The sequence below is a fragment of the Nomascus leucogenys genome, chromosome 12, assembly GCF_006542625.1.
Source record: "Nomascus leucogenys isolate Asia chromosome 12, Asia_NLE_v1, whole genome shotgun sequence".
Lineage (NCBI taxonomy): Eukaryota > Metazoa > Chordata > Mammalia > Primates > Hylobatidae > Nomascus > Nomascus leucogenys.
Genome location: NC_044392.1, coordinates 15774366 through 15791741, shown reverse-complemented (window position 1 = coordinate 15791741; position 17376 = coordinate 15774366). Strand labels below are relative to the sequence as shown.

General features: G+C 53.6%; 1 protein-coding gene across 5 annotated transcripts; it reads left to right on the top strand.

Moving 5' to 3' along the window:
* The first annotated feature begins 771 nt into the window (after positions 1 to 771).
* TAL1 (TAL bHLH transcription factor 1, erythroid differentiation factor) lies at positions 772 to 16752 on the top strand. 5 transcript variants are annotated; one of them, XM_030823871.1, is made up of 5 exons: positions 1684 to 1927; positions 3625 to 3780; positions 7117 to 7563; positions 8930 to 9024; positions 12866 to 16752. In XM_030823871.1, exons 3-5 carry the CDS (start codon positions 7118 to 7120, stop codon positions 13318 to 13320), a joined length of 996 nt encoding a protein of 331 aa, XP_030679731.1. In that variant the 5' UTR covers positions 1684 to 1927; positions 3625 to 3780; position 7117; the 3' UTR covers positions 13321 to 16752. The 5 variants fall into 5 exon arrangements, with proteins under 5 accessions (XP_030679732.1, XP_030679731.1, XP_030679729.1 ...); XM_030823870.1 differs by having other exon boundaries at positions 1902 to 1927; positions 2336 to 3780; XM_030823869.1 differs by having other exon boundaries at positions 1684 to 3780.
* Positions 16753 to 17376: the final 624 nt, after the last annotated feature.

Below are 17376 nucleotides of genomic sequence, written 5' to 3'. Positions count from 1 at the left end.
ATAGTGTTAGAGTCGCTAGATTAAACTTTTTTTTTTTTTAAATACCATGTGGGGAGCAGTGTTCCTGGGCTCTGGGCTCAGCCTGAAACCTAGCAGAATGGGCATTTTAATGTCCCTATTGACAGGGGTTCTGCCAGGCCGCGGTAGAGCCCATGGATTTGAGCTACCGGCTCTATTTTAGAAGGGGGTGAAGAGGTAGGGAAGGGCTGGGGAGCTTTCTGGGATAGGGAGACTGCCCATTGAAATCTCGGTGTCTGGGACACTGGAGGAAGAATAAGAAAGAAGCGCTGGGAGGTGACGATTTTGATATCACGGCGGTCTTCAGAGGTAGGGACAGAGTGTTGGGGTGAGAGTCGCTGAAGAAAGGTGTCTGAAAGGTTAAGGGACTGAGGTGGGAAGCCGGGGTTCCTGAGAGGCCTTGGGATTCGAGATGGGGGCTGGATCTGCTGGGTCCTAGACAGCGCGTCCAACGCTCCCGCAGCGCGTTCCGGAGCCGGTCCTAGCGCCGCTCAACCAGCCCCCATTCCCTCCGGTGAAATTGCCAAATTAAAATGAATCATTTGGCCCATAATGGCCGAGGCGCTTATCGGGGGCGGGCGGACCCGCGGCAGTGCCTTATCTCCGCGGCGCACACGGCCCCGGCGCGCCTCGGCCCATGCTAACGAGGCCTGGAACGTGAGTGGGATTAGAGCGCGTCGGTGGAGGGGCCGGGCGGGCGCTGGGCGGGCGGGGGAGCGGGGGCCGCGGGAGGGGCCAGGCCGCCGCCGCTCAGGACTGGGCCTCAAAATGGCCACACGGGTACCCCCGTAGCGGAAAAACGTGAGCATTCTGGCCTTTTTCTAGGGGAAAAGCAACCTGCGGCCTCCCACTGAATTCTTCATCAATTTCCTCCTCTTTTTCCCCACGTCTGCAAAAGAGGTCTTCGCTCCCTTTCCCTCGGTTCCTTTCGATGGGGGGGGGGGCATTTTCCACGGACGCCCCCGCCCCGGCTGCCGCCGCCCCTCCCGCCTCGGAGACTCTCTTCCTTCCTTCCCCCTTTTCCTTACGCAATATACAGAAATGCGCGAGGCTGTGGTTGGTTTTCATTTCTTCTTCGTGGTTGTGTGCATGCGGTGGGATTGTGAGAGTGCGTTCATGAGAACTGTGGGCGGCTTTGGCTGCTTCCAAGTGTGGTCTTCTTGGCGACAGGCTGTGTGTCCGAGTGTGGTGTGCCTGCGCGGTTGGGGTGTGTAGACGTGGACCCTTCGAGGCCCTTCTGCATTTTCTTCGTTGCGTACGATTGTGCTCCGTTGGCGTTCTCAGCAGGGATCTGGTTCTGTGTGTGGGGGTGTGTGGCCCCTGCGACTGTGTTTGGGTGGTGTCATCGTTATGTCGGGCGTGTGTGATCCCGACTGTGCTGGATTGTGTGTCCGTGAGCCTCTGCGTTTGACTGATTTCGTTGTGTCCTGTTGGGCAGTGTGCGGGGCTGACCAAGTCGGCTTCTGGGGCAGTGCTAGGTGGTGTTTGTTTGCTGCCCTTCTGTGGGGCTGGACCCTGTGTGGTCCTGTCCGCACTGAGTTGTGTGCCTGTGTGCCTGTGTCCTTTAGAGGTGCGTTTGCAAATCGCTGGGGGCGGGAGTGGGGGGAGGGCGAGCGAGAGATCGAGGCGCTGGTGGGGGCGGCGGCATGGGGGCGGGGAGCGGGATTTCACATTTTATTCCAAATTATGATGTATTCGGGAGCCAGTTGTTGGCTTGGGTGGGCGGACAGCGCCCGGTCGGCGGTTGCTCTGCCCGGAGGCCCGCCTGTGCCTAGGTGTTTGAGGGGTTCGTTGGTGAGTGGGAGACTCCTCCAGGCTTGAAGCTGAGCAGCGCTCGCCGAGGCCGGCGCCTTCGAGCCGGTCGCTGCGGGCTTCGGTTCCCGCTGCACTCCGGCTTCGTCCATTTCTGGTCAGTTTCGTGGGTGCGGCCGCCGGGGTCCAAGGGAGAGGCCCCGAAAGGACAATGGGCACATTCACCAGGCCTCGTGCCTCGGGTGGGGACATTCGGGATCACCTCCAGGGAAGATTTTCCTGCCCCCTCTTCGGGTGAGCGACGTTGCCGCTTGGGTCTGGTACCCGTCGCATCGGAGACCGAGGCCGAATCCGGGCTCTGGGAGGGACCGGGTTGGTGGGGCCCTAGCTCGGGTTGAAAGAATTTTGTTTTGTCAATTATTGTAATTGCTAATGCCATCACCATCACAATCGTCATCATTAACATCCTATTTTAATTAAAATAATCATCCCAGAGCGCAGCAGTTTGTCCCTTTTGGCTCCTTTGGCGGGAGAACAAAGCAGCGGGTTTTTTTCCCCGCTACAGCCGTTTTCTAAGTTGCTGGGTTTGCGGTAGGAAGAGAAAATGGAGAGAGGCACGGACACAGAGACTTGGTCATAAGGCAAACATTAACCCCCAGCGAACACGCAACATTAACCCCCTGCGAACACGCCGGGAATGGATGGATTCTCCTCTTCTTTCCTCCCCTCCCCTCTTTTGGATTAGAAGAGGAGAAAGAAAATCTTCCGCATTGTATTGCAATCCAGGGAAGAATTATTCCTATATGTCCACCAAAGCCGCGGCAAATAGAAGGAGGCCTTCGCAGTTAATCCAGGACTTCGATGTGTGATCATAAGCCTGATGATTTAGGCAAAACAAATTAAACAAAATCCACTAGGACAAAATAAAAGCAAGCTAAATCCTGCTACATCCTTGAAAATAGTATCGGGTTTGTTTTTACCTTCCTTTCCTTTTACCTTGTTTATTGCTGTAACAAATCATTAGAACTCTCCCTTACTCTGTCTAAACCCCGAAAAATCGAAAATCATTTTGTAGGGGTGGTGGAGGGGAAGGTGGGGGACTTTTTTCCTTTCTTTCTTTCTTTCCCCCTTTGTTGGTCTTTATTTCCTTTTCTTTTTCTGTCTCTCTCTTTCTCTCTTTCTTCTTTCTCTTAATCAGTAGACAGACGAGAAAGGACCTGAACAGATCAGATATCTCTCTCCAAGCCCCCTTCCCAACTCCATTTCTGTAGGAAAGTACAGCCCCTGGAATTGGGTTCTGGTTTCGCTTTGGGCTGGAGGTGGGTGGATGGGCGTTAGGGAGAGAATGAGGTGGGGGGGACTTCAAGGTTCTGTCCCACCGACCAGAGTCTGAGGACTATTCGCCTTTCCCAACACGGACCTCCGCCCATCCAGGCCTGGGACTATCCCTTCGCGGTGTAGCGGCAGCCGGAGACCTGGCTGCGGAGGCAACCGCGTAGACACCTCCCTGCTTAGAAAACAAACACTGAACCAGACCGATCCCAGTTGGAGGGTTCGAAAATGTTCCAGACAGCCTGTCGGGAGGGGTTGTTGTTGTTGTTGGACTAAATAGCTATTCCTGATTGGTCATGTATAGGGTTTTTTAAGGCGGGTGGGGGGAGGAGGGGGTAGAGGGAAGGCTCCGAACACCTGCAGGTTGGAGGCGGAAAGCTGTTTGCAATTCCCTGGACTGGTTGGTCGGGGACAGGAGGTAATTCCCAGCCATTGACCCCCATTTCTCTCTCTCCCTCCCTCTTGCCCTGCCTCTTTCTCTCCACCCCTATCTTTCCTGGAAACTCGCTTTGGGCGCGGCAGATCGCCCAGGACCACACCGCAGCGTAACTGCAGGCCTCTCAGCGAAAAAGGGGGAAAGCAAAGACCCGGGTGTGCATCTTCTACCTCGGCTTCCGCCCCTCTCCGGCGGAGTGGAGATCCCATTCAGAGGGGCCGGTCTCTCTAAATATGCCCCAGGTGAGTTTTCAGGGGAATGGTGCCGGTGGAAACGGTGTCTAGGAAGGCCTTGGGTTCCGGCCCGGGGTGAGGAAGGCTCAGGACAGAGGAGAGCCCATTTTCAGATTGGGGGTGGGGGGAGGGGAGGACCAGCCAGAGCTTGGAATCGGGATCTGACTGCTGCCAGCTGCCTCTGTGGCCTCCAGCGGCTTTTTCCCTTTTCCGCCCTGGGTAAAACCAGCTAGTTGGACTTAGTCGTCCAGGCCGTTCCCATTGGTCCCGGTTCTGTGGACGTTTCGCAAGGCCGGTAACTTTGGGGCGGCTGTATCCGGGTGGTGCAGACTGTGCCTGGAGCTCCCGCAGGAAGAAGGCGGTAGCCTTCCTGGCTAGTGCAGTCCCAGCTCGAGTGGGCCCTGATCCCGGGTCTGAGGCCTAGGGTGGGGAGGCAGGAACACCCCTCTACTCCGGTAGAGGCGAGGATGGTGGTGCTGTTCCGTGGTGGGTTTGGTACTTGTGCAGGCTTGAGGCTTCTCCAGGGTGTTGTGCTGGTGTGGGCCCAGAAGAGAGACCAGAGGCTGGGTCTAAGGGCTGAGGCTGTTTCCATCTAAGAAATTCTCTGTATGGGGGATTGGGTCTGCTTGAGACCTGTCCCCAGAAAGAATCTCCTGGGGTCTTCTGTCTTGTTCTGGCACAGGTGGAAATATTCTGGCTGTCTGGCAACTGCAGATGAGGATTTCCTGTTGGGGGCTATAAGCAGGGTCTCCGTAGTACAAAGAGAGAGGAGCTGTAGTCGTCAAATACTCTAGAACGATTCAGTCTAAAATCTCCCTCCTCCTTCATTCTCCCCAAATAAAAACAAACAAAATCACTCAGGCGTTCCTTTCTGTAATCCAAATCAAGTGATGCAGCTTAGTCGCCAACAACCATCAGTGTTTGTGAGTGGCTTCTTTGGGGCATGGACCTCTGGCTGGTGATCCTAGTTGCAGAAGAACTGGCAGGATTTTCCTAAAATGTGGGGAGGAGCCGGGAGAGGTCCTCCACAGACCCTGGGAACCAATCATATATTTCTCACAAGGAACCTTGGAGATGGGATATTTATAGGTGTCTAGAGAGGACATTTGTAGCCAGGGTCAATTCATCTGGAATATGTACTCCCATTGCCTCTCAGGAACCCACCGCTAGAGCAGGAGCCAAAGAATTAATCGGAGGGTAAAAATGTGTCATAACAGAGCTTGAGCTCAGTCTGCAACTGCCGCTCACACTGTCACTCGGTTAGAAGATGGGGCTTAAGCACGGGTCACTGGGCTCACACCGGTGTGTCAGGACAGTGAGCAGTGAGGTAGGGAACCAACACCTTGAAGCTTATGTGTTTCCCAGGGGATGGTATATTTCTGGCACATTTCGCTGCTTCTGGGAGCAAGAGGACCTGGCTGATATATTTCTGGTGCATTTCCAGTGGCCTTGGTGTCTTGGTGGTTGCATTCTATGGATAGAGACCTGTTGTTTCCGCCAAAATCGTGAACTCACTTCCAATAAAGCGTCAGGGACCTACTGCCTTTACAGCTTGCATACACCAGGACTTAGGGAATTTTGTGGTTTCTGTGCCAGACCTGGGGGGCTGGCATTCCCAGAGCAGGTGTACAGCAGTCTGAATCTTGACTCTCTGTCATCCTGGGTGTCTAGTGGCAATCGAGCTAAGCTCCAGAGGAGGCTGCAGATGATCCATTCTCCCTTCTGGGGTGGGAGGGATGGTTCCTAGGATGACTCCTGTCCAGAGCATTGCAGTGGCAGTATGGAAGCTCAATGGCTGCTATGTATGATTAGATGGACTCTGCATGGGGCTAAATCGATTTTTTGTATTTGTTTTCTTCTTTTAAATACCCAATTATAGAATTCAGAGGGCAGAAAGCTTATTTTAAACAACTTATGTGGTGTTGATCATATATGTACAACTCACAACTCACAAACTCTGGCCCTTGAGTCTCCTGATTTTTCTGTTTTGGTTCTTGCTGGTGCCCGGCTCTATCTGGATGAAGCTAGGTGATGGAAGAGCCCCGGCACACCTGTGGGAAGTAGAGTGGCTGTGGTCATCTTGGAGTATGCTTGTGGGGGCACAAGGTGGTTTCACTGCTCTGGGAATACGGAATGGTAGAGCAAAGTGAGATTCTTGTTCTGGTCTGGCTCTCTCACAGATAGGCTGTGAGTGACTTGACATTGGGCCAGGCAGTTTTCTCACTGGCCCATTCTCCTTGTTAATAATGTTTACTTAAACGTTTGCACAGCACTTTCAAATGCATAAAGGAGGTATTCCTCCCATTTCCCACAGAACACCAAGGCAGGAGATGGTGGTGAGGGGGGCTGGAAGAGTTCAAGGGCCTCATGACATCCTGTCCTGCTCTTGGATGGCAGTCCAGACCCCACTGGCGTCAGGGAACCCTTCAAATGCCCAGCTCCATTCCACCTCAGCCAGGCCTCTCTCTGAGACTCAACCTCACTTCAGAATCCAGCTGAACAGAACGAGGTGGACTGTGCAGGGAGGTTGGGCCAGCACCATCTTCTTCCCTTGGCCACCTCTCATCTCTGTCTGAGTGGGAGTAAAGATCCGCTGGGCGAGCACAGGACTCACAGTGGATTTGCTCAGTGTAGACAGACACTCCCTCACTCCCCAGCGGGGGTGAATGTGTGTGTGTGTGTGTGTGTGTGTGTGTGTGTGTGTGTGTGTGGAGGGAGCTGGTTCCTCGGGATTATTCTCTGCCAGCTCTAGCGGAGTGGATCCCAGTCCCGGTAGCCTCCACTTTCTAATTCCCTACTTCCACCCGCACCGGGTTTCTGGGTGTGTGCCTGTAGGAGGGCTGGGGATGTTGCTGAGAGGCCAAGGGAGGTTCCCGAAGCAACGAACCCCTGCCTGACAGATTCCCCGCTAAAACCAAAGAGCACGATCCGGAATTTGTTCCCTCCTCTTCCCTTTCGGCCTGAGAAAGGGGACAGAGTAATCTCTTTCTTGCCTTCTTGTACATTTCCTTCCTCCTGATTTCCCCTGTGTTTCTGTCGCTGGCTGTATTCCTTTTCTTCCAGTGTCTGTGTCGTCTTCCTCCATCTCTGTCCTTTTGGCCCTCAGTCTCTGTGTCTCCCAGGCACCCCTCCCTTCTCCCAATCCAGAGACCCTCTTTCCCTCCCACCCTAGGCCCACCCGGCCTCCCGCCCTAGCCCCACGTGGCGCTAACTTTGTCTGCCTCTTCTCACGTCTCGGTGCGTGAGTTCCTCTCTCTGCCCTTCTCCCCTTTACCCCAGCCCACGTCGGTGGGTCAGGAGCGGTCGTCAGAGCGGGCATCCGCTTGTCTGTCTGTCTGCCCGCAGGATGACCGAGCGGCCGCCGAGCGAGGCGGCTCGCAGTGACCCCCAGCTAGAGGGACGGGACGCGGCCGAGGCCAGCATGGCCCCCCCGCACCTGGTCCTGCTGAACGGCGTCGCCAAGGAGACGAGCCGCGCGGCCCCAGCGGAGCCCCCAGTCATCGAACTGGGCGCGCGCGGAGGCCCGGGGGGCGGCCCTGCCGGTGGGGGCGGCGCCGCGAGAGACTTAAAGGGCCGCGACGCGGCGACGGCCGAAGCGCGCCATCGGGTGCCCACCACCGAGCTGTGCAGACCTCCCGGGCCAGCCCCGGCCCCCGCGCCCGCCTCGGTCACAGCGGAGCTGCCCGGCGACGGCCGCATGGTGCAGCTGAGTCCTCCCGCGCTGGCTGCCCCCGCCGCCCCCGGCCGCGCGCTGCTCTACAGCCTCAGCCAGCCGCTGGCATCGCTCGGCAGGTCAGGGGCCAGGGGCCAGGGATCAGGGGCCACGGGCTGGGCGGGAGAGGCGGGTGGGCAGGGCGACCACCCCCACCGGGGTTTCCCTTCTGCACGTCGGAGGCGGCCTGCCCTGGGGGCCGAGCGGGTGGAGCGCAGGGAGAGGAGGTCGTTTTAAACCCAGGGGCTCTAGAGCCTCAAGCTGGAGCCCCCGAGTGAGTGCCAGTGAGGGAGGGGACTTCTGTGAGAGAGAGTGTGCGTGTGGCTGCGGGGTGCATGGCTGTGTGGAAGCCGAGAGGAGGGCGTGGACACCTTCGGGGGTGCAGGCGTGTGGCTGGTGTGCTGGTTGGTGGTGTCGTGGGGGACGGAGAGGAAGGAGTCCCCTGAGCGTGGGTACCAGGAAAGAGTGTGCCTGCATGTGCTTTGCTGTGAGCAGAGGTAGATGTTTGTGGCTGAGGGCGTGAAATTCATTCGGAAGCTCAGCGCTAGCTGGACAGGCAAGAGATAAGGATCTGAGGGTGGTGGCAGAGGCACCCTCCCCCGAATCTCTGCTGGAGGGCCCGCCTGAGGACTGATCTGTCCCTCCACTCCCAGCCCCTCTGCTCCTAGCCGTGGTCTCTGGCCCCAGCCTGTACTCCGGTTGGTGTCAGGGCATCCGTTTCCCCGCTGGGGCTACTGTGATGATGACGGAGAGAAGCGGTAGGGTTGGAATAGACACCGGAAGATGGGGCAGGGATAGAGTGTGGGACAGTCAGTGAGTCTGGCGGGCACCCGAGACAGAGCTATGGAGAGCTTAGAGTTGGTGAGGGCAGAGAGCTAGGCGGCGCATTTCAGTGGAGGGGAGCCAGGGTTTCCTGTCTGTTGTGTATCCACGGCCCCTTATGGGTGGGGTGAGGTGGGGAGAGGGGACAGTGTGCCCCTTTGTGGTGACCAAGATGCACACCATCAGGTGTGGAGGTTACGTTTGCCTGAGTGGGCACGTGTTTGGGAGTGGGGGTGTGTGTGGATTGTGTGCTTGTTTCTGGGGCGGGAGAATGGAGAGTGTTTCTGTCTGTGAAGTGTGTGTGTGTGTGTGTGTGTTCATTTTTGTGTTTGTTCCATGTGTTATTCACCTCTGCTTCTGCATATGTGCCTGTGTGTTTGTGTGGAGGGATGTGTGGTTAGGTGTCTCTTCCTCCCTTTGCTTGTTTCATGAGAGACAGAGTGAGGGCATTCCGTGTGTATGTGTGTGTGTCTGTCTGTATGTGCCTATTCCCAGCTCAAGTGTGAAGGGAGCAGGGTTGCCCAGAGGTGGGGAGCTCAAGACATGTGGGGAGGATCCCTAAGGAGCCTCTTTCTCCCCTCCCCTCAACATGGGATCTTGTGATCTGCCCGTTCCTTCCCACAGCGGGTTCTTTGGGGAGCCGGATGCCTTCCCTATGTTCACCACCAACAATCGAGTGAAGAGGAGACCTTCCCCCTATGAGATGGAGATTACTGATGGTGAGTCTGCCCCACCCCACCATTGTACCTGCCCCTGACGCTGGTTAGAGCCCTTTGGAGGAGGGAACATCCGGGACTACTCCGTAGGTGTCTCACAAAGATGGGCAGGCCACTTTCGAAACCCAAACTGCGGAAGCCCTTCACCCTGCAGCTGAGCTAGGCCTAGGTAAAGTCCTGGGTGGGGCTAGCAGGACCACACTCACAGTCCTGCAAAGAGGAGACATGGGAGAGAGACACATAATGGCGCTTAGCCCAAACCTCTGGAGTTAGTTCCCAAACCTCCGGAGTTAGTTCCAGTCCCCAGTCCAGGCTCCATTCCTACACTTTGGCAAGGATCCCAAGTGAGCGCAGAATCACACAGTGTCCCCCGACCCCCCATTCTAGGCACTGACCCTCAGGGATTCCCTGCACTTCCTCCCAAGTCTTCCTTAGAGTCTGGAGTCTGCTTCCTCCCTGCAATGGAGTCATCAAGGGTTTTCTCCAAGGTGCCTACACAATAGGCTCCCCTTGTCTCCCCTTAACACATTCTGGGCTTAGACCTGGAGTTCCATTCCTGACATCATGGATTCTACCTTGCCTCCTGGATTCCCCGAGAAGGGCCTTGGCACTGCTCCTTTGAGGTACTTGAATATTCCCTGAACTTGCAGGGATGGTTTGGATAAATGGGAGATTTGGAAGACCCTCACCATCTTCCCAAGGTTGACCTTGTATAGTAGATTCATCCCAGCACCAGGGGTAGGAGAGCAGGCACTTCAGAGCTGAGGGACTTTGAGCCAGACCCAGATGCCCCCAGAACTTCAGCTTGGCTGTGGCCTGGGGCTCCTGTAGGAAGGCTGCCTAAGGCCTCAGAGCAAGGCTGGGATTTATGCTCCAAACTGGTGGGAGGAATATGAGTATGGAGCTGGAGCCTCTGGAGTGGAGTCCTCTGTGGTGTTCTGGAGAGGAGCGGGGAGAGGAGCGGGGCTGGGGTCTGCACAACAGAAAAGACTTCAAAAGACCCAGGCAGCCTGGGGCACAGGTGTGCAGGGCTGAGAGGCAGGGGTGCCTTGCTGCTAGTTTAGAGAGGAGTTCTCTAGTCTAAGAGAGGTGGGCGTACCAAACAGGAAGAAGACAGGACCAATCCTGAAGTTCCCCAGGGACGAGGCATTTTCTACAACAGGCAGAAGAGGCAGAGCATAGGGGCGAGGGTTTGTGGGGTGTGCAGGAGTGTAGGGCAGTCATTACCCATAAATGTTGGCAATATTTACCAAGCACCTACTCGGTGCTGGGCAGAGAGAGGCAGAGGACACCAGGAGGTGTAGACAGACTCAGGAAAGAGGAAGGTGAGGAGAGGGGGTGGTTCTCTGGAAAAAAACCAGAGAGGAATAGGCAGACATGTAGGTGAAGGGTAGGGTATGGGTGTGCAGGATGTGTCTAGGGGACACTGAAATTAGAGACTGAACCCGAAAGAGTCCACAGAATGCAAGATCTAGAGTTAGGACTTGGTGCGGATTCCTGTTGCTGAATTGCTACTACCATGTATTGGACACCTACTATGTGCCATGGACTATGTGTGCTTGATTTCTGTTTATTCCTTATCACAAGCCCATGAGGGAAATAGTATTGTTTTCATCTCACAGATAGGAAATTGAGGCCGAGAGAGGTTACGCAGCTTGATCAAGGTCACACAGCTAAGTCGTGGGTCACACAGCTAAATCCTGGACCACCCTCATAACACTGGTCTTAAGCTTTGGAATAAGTCGTGACCACTTCCCCACCGTCTCCCCTTCTGGATGTAGTGTAGCTCCAGCTGTGACAGGAGTCATAAGTACCCCCTCCCCAACTAGGAGCTCCCTCAAGATCACCAGCATTAGCCATGATGGAGGGACTGTCCTCCCTATGTCACTGCTGAGGGATGCTCTCTGTCTGGCCTGGAGGCCTGAAAGCAGCAAGTAATTTCCTCAGAGGCAGCCCAGGGTAGAACTGCCCTGCAGTTGTGCTGTGTTTTTCCCAGGCTGGGTCTGGCCTTTGGCAAACAGTCAGCTGGGCTAGGGCCTGCTATGGTTTGGAAAGGCAGCTTCAGAGGTACTGTGGGCAGGGGACGGTGATCCTTCCCATTAAAAGTGTGTGTGTGTGTGTGTGTCTGTGCACCCACACATGCATGTGCATGCCTGTGTGCATGTAGGAGAGAGAAAGAGATGATCAGGCAGTAAGTGTGGCATGGATGAGCTGATTCACAGACTGACCACTGAGGTGAGATCCGCTTCCATCCCAGCTGCAGTCTCCTTAGCTATAAAATGGGCAGTGGGACTTAGGTGAGGTCTTAGCTCTTCTCCTCTGCCCCGGTTTTCACACTCTGAGGTCTGGTTCCAGGGGTTACTAGAAGAAGGAAAATGAATATCCCAAGACTGGCAGTTCCTTTAGTGTTCAGAGCTTCCTGGACTATGTGACCCTGGCTTGTGCTTCGATGTTAGGGAGAGAAGCAGTCTCCTCAGCCCAGAAGTTCAAGAGCACTAGTAGGACCCTTCACTGTCTTCCCCTGGCTTTACAAATCCCAAGTCAGTCTTGAACACAGCGTAGTGCTTTGCACACCATAAGTGCCCTAGACATGTGTGCTGGTATCCACCACTGCTCCATAAGTCTTTATACATGGAATGTTAGTAACTATTGGGCCAGGCCATAGTCAGTGCATTGTAGACATGAGGAGACTGAGGCAGCCTTCAGAAGCCTGCCTAGAGCTATAGGCCATGGCTGTGCATAGCTGTGTCTCCGCTTCTCTCCTGGGTATGAGAGCCTTTCTGCATCGATCTCTGCTCTCCCCTCCCTTCCCCACCTGCCACCATGATGGGTCAGTTAGCAGACATTTTCTAAGCCCCTACTCTGCACTTTCCATCACCCTTAGGGTAAAGTCCCCCCGCCTTACGGCAGGGCCCTGTGGAGTCTGGACCCTGCCTACTCTAATCTTGTGCACAGGACTCCAGCCAGCCTGGCTTCAGGCCTTGTCTAGTGCAGGGCCTGTGCATTCCCTCGGCTTGGATACTCTTCTTCCTCTCCCCTTCCTGTGCCTGGCTGGTTCTTCACAGCCTCAGAAAAGCCTTCCCAGCCACTGGAGCTAAACATGGAGCTTCTTTGCATTACAATTCAGCCCTGGTTTGTTTGTTTTTTAATATTTGTTTCCTCATTAAAATGTAAGCTCCATGAGGGCAGGCACTGGATTTAGTTCACCATTATTCCTCAGTGCCTAGCACAGTGCCTGGTTGTTAGCAAAAAACTGATATATGGACAATAATAGCTAACATTTATTGACTGCTAAGCGGAGGCAGGCATTGTCTTAAGTTCTTTACCTGTGTTAGGTACTAGACCCATGTAACAACTCGTGACTTAGTACTATTACCTCCATTTCGTAGGCGATGAAGCCAAGGCACTTCACAAGTTTTTATGTCACTTGCCCAGAGTCATTCATTTAGGTAGGGGTAGTCAAATAGGAATGGAGTCTGTCTCCTTAGACATAGCTGTAAGGCCTCTTGGCACAAGTGAATGGATGAATGAATAACATACGGTCCCTGTCCTCAAATATATCACAGCCCGGGGAGGGAGACAAGCACAGAAACATAAGTAATGATCAAGAGTGATGAAACTCCAGGGATTGCCGTATCGTGGTGATTGGTTAGATCTGTCTAGAGGGGTTGAGGAAGTTCCCATAGAGGAGGAAGCACAGAAACTTGAATTTGAAGGGTGGATGTTTTCTAAGTAAAAGGAAAGTAGGCATTCTAGGGTTTCCCAAGTTTCCCAATGGATGGAGATGCCTTTGGGGAAGGAATCTCAAGCCCATTCTCCTAACTCTTGTCCTCCTAATCTCCAGGTCCCCACACCAAAGTCGTGCGGCGTATCTTCACCAACAGCCGGGAGCGATGGCGGCAGCAGAATGTGAACGGGGCCTTTGCCGAGCTCCGCAAGCTGATCCCCACACATCCCCCAGACAAGAAGCTCAGCAAGAATGAGATCCTCCGCCTGGCCATGAAGTATATCAACTTCTTGGCCAAGCTTCTGAATGACCAGGAGGAGGAGGGCACCCAGCGGGCCAAGCCTGGCAAGGACCCTGTGGTGGGGTCTGGTGGGGGTGGAGGTGGGGGAGGGGGCGGCGCGCCCCCAGATGACCTCCTGCAAGATGTGCTTTCCCCCAACTCCAGCTGCGGCAGCTCCCTGGATGGGGCAGCCAGCCCGGACAGCTACACGGAGGAGCCCGCGCCCAAGCACACGGCCCGCGGCCTCCATCCTGCCATGCTGCCTGCAGCCGATGGAGCCGGCCCTCGGTGATGGGTCTGGGCCACCAGGATCAGCCAGGAGGGCGTCCTTAGGCTGCTGGGATGGTGGGCTTCAGGGCGGGTGGGATGAGAATTGGGCGGCTCTGAAGCAAGGCGATGGACTTGAACTTTCCTGGATGTCTGAACTCTGGGAAGCCTTTACTGACCCTGGGGCTGGCTTTTCTGTTTCCTGTACCAGTAGGAGATCAGAAAAATGGAGCAAAGTGGTAGGTACTTTTTGTGAAGACGGCACGGTCTTCCCTCTTCCCTCAGTCCCAAATCCTTCCCAAGTAAGAGGCTAGAGTTGTCACTGCTTTTGGCCTGGAGTTTGGGATCCCCGTCTTTCCTAAGACCTGGGGTTGTCAGCTCTCATCTGAGGCATCCAGCAGTCTCTGCCTTGCCTTTAGCCCCTCCCAGGCTGGCTGGGGTGGCCTGTGTGGCCACTTCTGTCCATATTTATAGGTACCCAATAGCTGCCCATTTCGTGAGCCCCATCTTCACCCAGGCCTGTGTTGATCCATCCAGCTTGCCAGATGCTGCAGAGTCACAAGCCTCGAGGTGCCTTCTTCAGGGCCTGGTTGACGAAGATGATCAGTGGACAGTCTGCTCTAGATGAGCTGGGCCGGAGGGTCAGGAAACCCAGTCGCCCTTACTTCTTGCCCTGGGGATCAAAGTTCTGCTTTCTCCCCAATGAGACTTGCCTTCCTAAGCCTGTGGCTGTGGAGACCATGTCTGCAGCCCTGAGAAAGCCCTGTCGGGCTTTGTGTGAAGGCATAGAAAGGGGCGATGATAGTAGAGTGATACGGAGCAAGAGATATTTTGGGCATGTGGGCTTCAACTCCTCCACATCACTGTTCATGCTGGCGAGTGAATGCCAGTGTGCTGACGGGCGTATGCTGGTGCTGAGTAGATGCGCAGCCCCATCTGTGCATTCTCCTGGATGCTTAGAGGAATTTCTTTGCTGTAAGATGTCTGTTTGCTGATGATCTGGTCTGTGTTCCGAATTGAGCACAAACTCTGTCCTATGAATGCTTTGCATTTGGAATTTTTGCTTGACTTCAGTTATTGGTGGAATCTTTAGCTCTCAATAGGACCAGGATCCAGCCTCACTTCTAGGGTATGGGAAATCCAATCAGAGACCAGGCCCTGGCTAAGACCCAAACATAAGCACATTCACTTAGCAGAACCTTAAACACCCCTCAGTTGTGCAGCTTTTGGTCATCAAGGGTGTGTCTGGGAGGTTGGTTTAATGCAATAGAAGTGCTCCCCTCTGAAAGTTGTACATGAAATTTTTGTAAATCACATCCTTATCCTTCATCTTTTAAAGAAATAACCACTGCAAGTCCTTTTGTAAAGTGGAGAATCCTTTTGTAGAATGAACCACTGCCCCTTCATTGATTTCCTGTGTCAATCCAGATGGTGGGATGTGGTTTTCTCAAGGTGAGGCCTGTCTGTGACCTGCATCTAAGCCCATGGGACAAACTGCACAGAAGTCCTGTATGTCTGTCATTGTACCCTTAAGTCACCCTAGCCCTCTCCCTCTAGGCTCTGCCTTCGAGGTCAGAGGAGAGATAGCCTGTGGCCCTGTCCTGTCGTGCAAGAACTCATCACTGTGGCTGTCTGGAAAGCCCCCCTTATAGTTTGGGCTTCAGCCCAGTGGCTTGTCCTCACCGTGATGGGGCCCTAATTCAGCCATGTGCAGACAGAGAATATGTCTGCTCCCTTCCCCTTCCTTTTAAGTAAGGTCCAATTCTTGAGCTTGGGGCAACATTGTTCACCTTTGTAGCACTCAGGCTCTCCATTCAATTTCAGGCTCCCCAGATCATGTTTTGGTGAATATTAGGGTTGGTTCCTTTTGAACGTTTGGAATATCCTGTGAGGAGCCCCATCTGTCTAAAGATAGAGTCATTGCTGTAGGATCTAAGGCTGTTTGCTTCACAGTGGATTCGCTTGAGTTAGGAATGAGAAGTAGCCACAGTATGGATGGGTGGATGGGTTTTATGAGATGGCTCACGTATTTTATTAAGAACTCAAACTACTGGCTCCCTCTTCTTTCAGACTTGCCATGTGACTCTGGCTTGGCCTATCTCCTGGGGCTATGGTGTGGACTGAATGGGATCATGAAAGTAGACAGTATTGAGAATGTAAAGAGCTTTTTTTTTCTCAATCCCCCGGTGGGGTTTTGCAGCCTGAGTCCACGACCTAGGCAGTGGGCCGGTGTGCCTGACTGCCCAGCATTTGGGTAATTTAGATTGTAAACCACTTTGGCCTGAGTTATCGAGATTGTCCTCATTTCTCCAGATTATCTTTTTTTTTTTTTTTTTTTTTTTTGTGAGAGACAGTGTCTTCTTCTGTCACTCAGGCTGGAGTACAGTGGTGCCATCATTGCTGTCTGCAGCCTTGAACTCTGGGCTCAAGCAATCCTCTCACCTCAGCCTCCCAAGTAGGGAGGACCACAGGTGTGAGCCACCACACCTGGCTAATTTTTACTTGTTTTTTTTTTTTTTTTTTTTTTTGGTAGAGATGGAGTCTCGCTATATTTCCCAGGCTGGTCTTGAAGTCCTGGCTTCAAGCAATTCTCCTGCCTTTGCCTCCAGAAGCACTGGGATCACAGGTGTGAGCCATTGCACCCAGCCCAGATTGTCTTAATTTCTGTCTTGTTCCAAGGCCAGGGACAGTAATAAGAATGGAAAAGAGATATGGGAACACTGGCAGACTGTGTAAAATGTAATGCAACTACCCAAAACAAGCCTGGTAGGAAAGGGCAAGGCTTTAGGTCTTTGTAAGAACTAAAGAAGATCTGTAATTTTTATTTTCACCCTCTGTACCCCATGACCTTATCCTTCCTCTCCTTCCTTGTTACCCATGAAAAACTGGCAACATTCCAAGAATAGCATCTGTACAAAGGGGAAAGAACATAAAGGTAAAACAAAACAAAACAACATTTTGAGAACAAAGATGACCATAACCACTGAAGGGAATCACATCTTTTAAGACAAATTCATATTCTTTTATTTGTTATGGCAGATGACAAAATGGTACAACCTTTATTCTTTTCCAAAATAAAACAAAGGGCACAGCATCTACAGTCAGCCGACAACTATTTCGGCCTTTTGGGGGTGGGTCTGGCCGTACTTGTGATTTCGATGGTACGTGACCCTCTGCTGAAGACTTGCCCCCTGCCCGTGTACATAGTGCATTGTTTCTGTGGGCGGGCCCAGCACTTTCCGTCAATGTTGTACTGTATGTGATGAATTGCGTTGGTCTCTGCATTTTTCTGCAGAAGAGGAGTAACCGCTCCAGGTACCTTGACCTTTGTACAGCCCAGAGGCCAACACTGTGGGTGTGTGACTCTTTAGCAAAAAAAAACCCATGAGGTGATGATGTGTGTATATATATAAGGATATATCGGGAAGATTTCTAAATAAAAGTTTTACAAAGGGGCCTTAGGACTCTGTGCTTGCATTGCACCCCTAGGCCTGAGACTTGGGATATTGAAAGAAAAGTCATGGCAAGAACCTGTTTCTCCTGAGACGGCGAGCCTCCAAGACTCAGCTCTAGTCTTAGGAAGTGGGATTCCGCCCTCAACCCTGAAGGCAGGCCTGGTGGGGAGGAGACAGCCTTCCTCCACAGGGTTTCCATCCTTTCCCTCCACAGGCCTCATAGAGGGGGCCTGTCCCCTCAGCTTCGCGCACCCGTGCTTGTAGCTCAGGAAGCCTCAGCAGACATCCCCTCTTTGTGCTGGGGTGAGCTTCCATGGCTGGGACAGTTGTATGTATCCTGGGTTCAGGACAGATTAAGGCCATACCATAGGAGGGCCCCAGGTTCCCTGATGACTCAATGGCTGCAGTGGCGGCTGCAGCTCTTATGCCTGGCTCTTGAGGACTGGGGACTCAGAGATGAAGTCTGAAGGTAACGGAAGTCGAGAGCGGAGGCTCTGTGGCAGGCTCCATATCATCTGGGAGGACTTCCCTGGAGGCTCAGGAATGGGAATGTGGTTTAGATGATACAACCCTTATTCTTTTCCAAAAATAAAACAAAGGGCACAGCACCTGGGTCTGGGGGAAGC